An 8,310-nucleotide genomic window follows, 5' to 3' on the forward strand; every position below is an offset into this window, starting at 1 on the left:
TCATAGATGTTATCACAAGCAACAATTGTATTTAAGAAAGAGGAATTGTAGAGATCGCATGAAGATGAGTATAAAAGGAAGAAGTAATAGGCAGGAAATAAGGTGACATAATAATTGAGTAACTGTAACCTAATTGATATTTATACTTAACCAAACCACATTGATTAAGTACAAATCTCAATCTATCATTCTAATTCTTGACATTAAAATGCGAAGATCAAACCGAACTCGGCATTATCACAATATAAAACTTTTGTAAAGAAAAAGTTTGCCGGGACAATTTATATATTAGCATCTAAATGGGTGTCAGTCCATTTCAGTAAGTGAAAGCAAAGAAAAGCTGTTCAAGAGATTAACTAGGTTTTAATCGCTATCATGTTTAAGGGGAAAATGGTAAAGGTTCAAAACAGCGAAAGCAGGGTAGCGAAAGCCAAAACTTAGAAGGTCTAAACAGAGAAAGGCAAAATAGCGAAGGGTAAAAATAAGGCGCTAAATAAAGACACTGATTGAAGTTTTTTCCTGAAAATTAAACATAATGCTTCGATTTTCATAAACTGAATTGGCTCAATTAATTCATTTAGTTTGCAACTTTTTTGATTCTTTCATTCAAATCCATACCAATCAAATTGTTTCCTCAATCATGGCTAATTAAGAACTGATCAAAAAAAGACAAATGAAATTTTTCGATTTTATACAACAAAATAAGCATCGATATTTTTCGTGGATTTGCTTGATTTGATTTGATTTTCTCTATTTTGCTTTTGCTATTTTGTCCTTTTCGGTTTTGAGCCCAAACCGGGAAAATGTGTGAGAATCAAATTAATTAATAAATCAATATTCACCCATTGACACTAATTTCCAACATTGAATATTCTCATCATGAAAACTCTATTTATAAGATAAATATTATCGAATTATATTATCGATTAAATGTATAGTGCGCATTATACATGTGTTGTATAGTGTTATGTATGGATAGTAGCCCCCAATTTAGTGCTCTTTGTGTATGTTCAGTATTTTATGAACCTTAACATTATTAGTTTCCCAGCAAAAGTCACCCCCACAAACAGCTTAATCAGAGTTTAAAGAAAACCGAGCAAAATAAAGTTCGATCTTACTGTTACTTTTATTCATTGTTACAAGGCGACTATGCAAAACCGCCGAATGAAACGCGTGCTACAAAATTTATAAAAACGAACAATTATTTAAACTAATTTGGTTACACACATAACAGGATCAATTTAAATTCATTATTTTTCGTTACTTCATCAAGTTAACATTCACTTCCTAATTATACAATAAATGACAGGTAACATTACAAGTAAAGTACCTCATAACCTTCTCAGGTCAATCGATTGTGAAGAGTGTAACTATCGATGAGAATTAGATTTTTTTTCTCAGCTTTAACTTCTCTATCACTATCAGAATCTTTCAGCAAATCATCATGTTAACTTGATTGGATACTAATAAAAATATTGGAAACTCCTTTTACCAGTTAAGGGGCAAATAATGTGTCCATTTTGATATAATACTTGTTCAATCTTGAAATCAATTTTAGTACTTATTTTTTCTGGTAATTCACGGAGAAGAACCCAATCACCCACTTTACATTGATCCATTTCATCCAAACAAAACAATTGAGAAGATTCTCTAAAGTGAGCACACAAAAATGTATCAAATTTTAACTGAGGGATGCCCAGACGAACCATGTAATTAGGAAGGGAATGTTAACTTGATGAAGTGACAAAAAATAATGAATTTAAATTGATACTGTTATGTGTGTAATCTGTAACCAAATTAGTTTAGATGATTGAATTTTTATAAATTTTTTAAATACTTAATCTATTATACAGTGAAGGCTTCACTTTCAAATTAGCCTAATCAGAAATAAATTCACGCTATTGATCTATCTTGCATATCAATAAATGAATGAATCGTTTTTTTCAAAATTCATTCTTCTTGTTCATTTCATCTGTAGCTCAACTTTTTCATAGTCAAATCCCTTGAACCTTTAATTTTTATATCTAAACGATTAAACATATTGATCCAAATTAAAAATGAAATCAATATCAAGTTCAATGTTAAATTGCCAATTTGAGACACGGAAAGGTTTAATTTGGAAATAAATGCTAATCAAATGATAATCGTATTCAAATGGCAAGCAAACGGTTCAATCCCATTACCAGAGACAAAACCAGAGAAACCAGATAAAATTACCAGAAAAAGCAAAATAAAGCAAATAAAATGAAAAATGAAACAATAGTTCAACTCTTCAGACAAAAATAAACAGTTAAACCTTTAAACTTCATAACATCTCGTATTGACTAAACTTTCACTTCAACCAACACTGTAAATATTATTGAAAAATATTGAAAAACCAACCAACCATGATTAGCATTCACATGAAATCATTATACAGAAGATACTCTCAATGTGTAAATCAAAGACTTGTTCAAAACACTGGTCAAGTATCATATTCAACCAGCATGATCAGACTAATTGATAATTGGTCAGCTCCAAATCAACTGGTTAAACTGTTTAATAGACTTGAAAAAATGGGTAAAGCAACAATGATTTGTTCACATGGCTATTCACAGGTTACTGCATCAACCACTTATCAAGTTGTATTAAACCTGTTGCTCTGTTTTTGGTGTTATTTGATATCATTTCGATTTCTCCTTTTGGCCTTTCTAAGAGACGAGAAAATGCGCATCATTTTGGGCGACACTTTTATCGGCTATCAAGCTCATTCACTGCTGAATGTAATCTTTTTTGGTGCTTCTTTCCTATTAACCAGTGTTAAAACTTCCTTGGCTTATTCCGAATCTCAACATCAAATGCAAATAATGACAGTTTTTTACAATCTCAGAGAGACTTGGTTCAACCCAGTCCATCACGGGTTAACCGATGAAGATGACATAAACTTTCGTCGCATAACCTGTCTAGCTGGCCTCAGTTTAAACCTTTTCATTAATCTTTCATGTGGATCAATATTTATCCTGCAAATTCAGTCCATTTTGCTCAATCCTTGTTTTTCATTGAGAACGGCTTTCCTTCAATTCCTTTGGTTACCTTTCATTGATGTTACAATGTTTTTCTCTGGTTATGCTTGTTACTGGTTTTTCATACACATTATCATTATCATTTCTCTGTCCATTCAATCAACCAATTCCGCCATTGTCCGAATTTTACATCTTTTAAAGCCTAAACCTTATTCCGTTTCATTGGAAAAATTGATTTACTTGCAAAACGCACATTACAATACAATCTCAATGATGAACAACAACTTTGCTTTACCAATATTCATTTCTTTTTTTGTGGGTTCCTTTTTTGCCGATTTAACCTTTTTTTGTGGCACTTACATTGGAACTCGAAATTTTCTCATTGATATTTTACTCGCATTGCTTGGATTCCTGATTTTCGCTACTATTATTGAATATAATTTGTTTGCCTCTAAATCATGTCACAAGGTAGGCTGATTTAAACTTGATATCAACTTAGGTTGTAATCGATATAATTGTGGTAAATTTCTTGTGATTTCAGTGATTTCGTTTCTCAATTATTCGTTTTTTCTTGTTCAGCCAATCTTTTCATCATCGCATTGACAAAATTGCATCTTGTCATGAAAAAAAATATTGATTGATACTAATAGATTGAATATTCATTATTGTTGGATATTTTAAATCTAAGACAATTTGGAGTAACATTAATTTCGCATTTATGAAACTCAATATTATTTTTTTTCTTATTCCTGCTTCATGTCATTAGATTGAAACATTTAGAAAATCAATTCATAGACTATTAATCTCGACTCGTTTTGATTTGCGGATCATGTTGAAAGTAAGATGAATAATATTTAAAGTAAAAACTAAAAAAATATTCTTTTGAGTAAATTTTGTTTAGGTGACGAGAACTTTGGAACGTATGTCAACCGATCGGATTGGATTTTATGTCGGCAATTTATTTCGCTTGGATGGATATCATAGCATAGTGGTGAGTCTTCGTAGATTCCAATAACATTTCAAGTTGTCTTTTTGTTTCTCAAAGCGATTCCATTCCATTTATTTCAGTTTTTGCTGGAAAACGTTAGTTTATACTTGTTATTGATAGCCAATATTTCGAGAAAATCATTGTGATGGTTCATGGAAATAAATAAGAGAATAACAAATGAATTGTTTCAATCCCATAAAGACATCAGCTGAATGAATTGATTTGGAGGATCAAACCAGAAATTTAGATGGAGCCAAGATGACTGCTCGGGTAGTTCTGATGGATTAAACTTCAACATTCATATTAAGATTGCGAGAAAATTTGCATCCAATGAAACGGGAAACAGTGAAAATCTTTATCAGCGGTGGATTAAATTTATGTATTATTTTATTCTTGTTAAATAAAAGTTTTAGGATTTTTTCAATGCTATAAACAAAACCAGAATCATCAGAGCTTTTGGAAGCATTGAGGTAAGAGTTTTGGAGTTTGGAGTATGATGAAGAGCTGCATTACATTGTATTGGTAAATTATTATTTTATGATAAATATAATAAATATGTTCCATAGGTGCATCATGCTGCTTAAGATTGAATGAATCTTAAACATTAATCTTCAGTTTTCCTCCGGTAATGTAGTTCTTTGGTTGTCAATAAGTTAGTCTATGAAATGACTCCTTTTTTAGCAGCAAATTTAAAACCAATGAATCCACCAGCAAATGCCAATATGAATACTATTGACCCCAATCCGATTGCTGAATTCAAATTACTTGATTTCTTTGGTGATGATATAATTAATTCAGATGGCTGTGAATCAGTTTTACTTTTTACTGTAATTTTCTTGTGATTTATGTAAATTGAGCAAATTTTGTTGGTGCTTTTTGACCCTTCAAATAGTCCAGGTTGATTAACATTTTTCGGTTTCAAGTTTGTCAATGAACAACTCGTCAATGGAACACTTATATCGGAAATTTGATTATAATCAATTGTTTCACAAAACTCGAGAGTAAAACAATTAGGATCTGAATTGCATTTGGAAGCACAGTGTTCAAGTGATAAATGGTCAAAGGTTCCAACAATTGACTCTTTCACATTATCTTTCAGTGCAAGTCCAACTTTATGCTCATAATCAAGTTCAGATTTTTCTGTTAAAATAAAAAGATTGAATAATTAGTAAATATTAACCAAATTTTAAGTGTTAGGTTAAAGTAAAGGTTTTTACTTGAATAATGGGAACATCCAGCTTCAGCCACCTTCCAGTTTGTCGCATTTATTTGATGGGTTTTGTCTAACTCAATTTGGTTAACATGTAAGAAGCAAACAGATTCATTTCTGGAGGGAATTGAAAAATGAAATTTCATTAGAGCTATTGATAGATAACACAAAAAAATCTAAAAAATCGAAATAATGAATAATCAAAAATCGTTCAAAACTACTGATGAGTTTGAGATTTCAGCAAAATGCCGAAAAAGAAATCTTTTCTATGGAAATAAAATGTTTTGACTTACCTTTGATAATTATCTTGGCAATAATCAAATGATTCACAATTGAAATCACTTGATTGAGCACATCTTTTAGCACAATCACCAATTGGTACATCAGATATGGTTGAGACAGCATCCAAAACTAGACTTTTACCAGGATACTCATGGAACAGATTTATAAGTGATTCTAGATTGAAATTGAAGAACAAAATTAATATACGAAATACAAATTAATGTAACAATAGATTTACGTTGATAGATGTTACATCCATCTGCATGGCTTGTTTTGTTCTCAAGTAGATCTTGTAATGAACTCGATGTTTCTCCACTCAGAATGCATTCCTTATCATGAGCAACACAATATGAAAGTGTATTACAATCATCATCATTCAAACAAGCCATGAAACAATCTTGAAGAGTACTTTTCTCGATCTTGAATTGGGCTTCATTGAAATGGCGATCAGTTTGGATCATCGGGAAATCTTCACCTCTTAAAGGTCTGGAAACACTTGAATGTAGTTCCTGAAAAATATCACCAATCTCTTCAGGTCCACTCACAATGAACAAACCTTCAGCTGTTATGTCAACAACACGTAAACGAATTTCGCCTCCAGCAACTTTATTCCTTATCTGTTGTAATATTTGTGGTATTGGTGACAAATAATTTCCACTAACGAATGGAGTAGCCTGCGTTGTAGGTCTAGTATAAACCGAGCATCCTGCCTTGAACTTACTCTCTACTAAATGACCGTCATAAATTGAACAGTCATAATCGTCACAATGACTAAAGGTTTTACAGTTTGAATTGGCGCTGCACAGTTGTTCACAGTCCTCGACTTTAAATCTTTTTACAACATTTGAAGGATTAATAATTTTATATCCATCCAAACGATTATAAACATCAATGAAATGTACTCGATCATAAAGCTTAACAGTAACATATACATTAGGATCAACTTGTCGTGCATGAATCTCACCAATACGAGTTATTGGAATGAATGAAGCCAAGTATTCTTCCACTTTTTCCTTGATAAATTCCGTCTTGAAGTTACTCAGCTCAGGATTCGGAAAGAGAAGTTGAAACCAAGTATAGCTTCCAGGTTCTTCATAACAACCAGAAACATCGAATCGATCTTCATAGTCAATGAACCTAGTTTGATAATTAATTATGGTTACTTCAACTTGTTTTGGATAAATATCATCGTAAATATTGCGATCCATTCGCTCTATGGTAAATATAACTTTACTTGCAACATAATCACTGACATTCTTTGTATAATAATAATCAACAATGGCATATCTAGCAGAGAGGAATTTATGTGCTTTGTATTCTTCCACTCGAAAAGGTCCTAAAGGTATATCACCAATAAAAGTTGGTGCATGATCTTGAGGTGGTTTCATCAGCAGATAGTAAAATAGATTGAAGCCAAGGTGTGCAAGAGGCCAACTGGAGATGAGTGTAACATCATCAGAATGATGTGATGTATAATAATTGCATTGACCAGTGTGTTCATCGACTTGAAATCGTCCTAAAGGAGGAGGCATTTCAATGGAACGAACAAATTTAGTTCCTTCTTGGATTTTGTATGAAATAAGATCACCTCGTTTCATTACTCGAGCAGTTGATTTGATGAGCTCACGATCAGGATAGGTGATTAATGCTTCCATATCCATAATAAACTCTTCAACTTTACTGAAATCTGGTAATGGAGTAGATGGTTGTGTATTTTTACGCTCACATCCATAACTCAATGGATAAGGAATGGGATCAGCTGCTGATATGACCAGGGGTTTGAACATGAAAAAGTTGTAAACATATTTTGACTCTGAATCGACTTGCTTTTTAACTTTTCGAGTTTCATTTATTGAAATAACCTCTTGAATTTCAATCCATTCAGGATAATACAACAAGAACCGATAAGGCAATGAGGTCTTAACATCAAAGTAAAAGTCAATGTAAGGTCCAGCACGAGTGGCACAATAAAACCAATGATTAACCGTACGACCTTCAATCAGTTCAGATCCTACGAATGAAGCTTTATCACTAATGTTGTTGGCATAAATCATCAACACTGTTGGTCCTAAATGAGCCAAATCTTTGAAGATATCTGAACTTGCGACAATATCTTTTGGTTCAAACCAATCTTTGATCGATTTAATTTTCTCGTCCTTAGTTAAGTCCAACCTATCACATGTATATTTTTGAACAGCAATCTTCTCCTCTGTTGAATGATAATAATAACGTCGATTCATTTTATCTTGAATCTTTGCTTCCAAGTCAATAAATGCAACATTGTTTTCCCCATCATAATAATCATGGACCAAGTTGTTTCGAGTTGGATTAATAACTTCAACAGAAGCATGATAACCTGTTTGTTTATCAATCAAACTGAGAACATTTGGAACTTTCAATCCACCGACTTTACCTTTTTTAGGGCATTTGAATTTAGCACAAAGAATTGAGTCAATTAAGTAAAGAAAACAAAGAAAAACAGAAAATTTGAGATTGATTTTTGACTTCATTGTTAATGGGTTAGATTTAGGTTGGAAAAGGTGATTTCAATATTCAATTTACACCTAAGAGGTTGATCTGAAATTGAAAAATTGTGTGAAGTAAATTTTATTTGAACAATTTATTTATAGCATTGAAAAGGGCGTTAAGCCGTTCTAGTAAGACCAAGCGAAGGTGTTGACAAGATTAACTAAGTTTTAATCTTTTCATGTTTAAAGTGAAAATGTGTGAGACTCAGATTGATAGATTTATCAATTAGCACTCATTGACTTTGTTTCACACTGATTTTGTTACCGAAGAAAATTCTCAGAAAAAAAACTTTATCATAA

The 8,310-nt window shown here is 32.0% G+C and overlaps 3 protein-coding genes across 3 annotated transcripts; 1 reads left to right on the top strand and 2 right to left on the bottom strand.

Moving 5' to 3' along the window:
• Positions 1 to 1,331: 1,331 nt before the first annotated feature.
• On the bottom strand, positions 1,332 to 1,709 carry LOC149093691 (small ribosomal subunit protein uS17m-like). Its single transcript, XM_089268415.1, has one exon. It carries the CDS (start codon positions 1,707 to 1,709, stop codon positions 1,464 to 1,466), a length of 246 nt encoding a protein of 81 aa, XP_089124541.1. The 3' UTR covers positions 1,332 to 1,463.
• A 544-nt stretch (positions 1,710 to 2,253) lies between these two features.
• LOC107363773 (uncharacterized) lies at positions 2,254 to 4,414 on the top strand. The gene is made up of 4 exons (XM_025161121.2): positions 2,254 to 3,470; positions 3,769 to 3,840; positions 3,904 to 3,993; positions 4,071 to 4,414. The coding sequence occupies exons 1-4, from the start codon at positions 2,388 to 2,390 to the stop codon at positions 4,134 to 4,136; spliced, it is 1,311 nt and encodes a 436-aa protein (XP_025016889.2). The 5' UTR covers positions 2,254 to 2,387; the 3' UTR covers positions 4,137 to 4,414.
• Positions 4,330 to 8,082, bottom strand: LOC112538999 (uncharacterized). Its single transcript, XM_089267167.1, has 4 exons — positions 5,721 to 8,082; positions 5,494 to 5,656; positions 5,208 to 5,317; positions 4,330 to 5,130 (listed from the first exon to the last, which is right to left on the bottom strand). Exons 1-4 carry the CDS (start codon positions 7,990 to 7,992, stop codon positions 4,649 to 4,651), a joined length of 3,027 nt encoding a protein of 1,008 aa, XP_089123293.1. The 5' UTR covers positions 7,993 to 8,082; the 3' UTR covers positions 4,330 to 4,648.
• Between the last annotated feature and the right edge of the window lie 228 nt (positions 8,083 to 8,310).

The sequence above is a fragment of the Tetranychus urticae genome, chromosome 2 (assembly GCF_039701765.1).
Source record: "Tetranychus urticae isolate SD_2017Ah chromosome 2, NJAU_TeUrti_SD_1.0, whole genome shotgun sequence".
NCBI lineage: Eukaryota > Metazoa > Arthropoda > Arachnida > Trombidiformes > Tetranychidae > Tetranychus > Tetranychus urticae.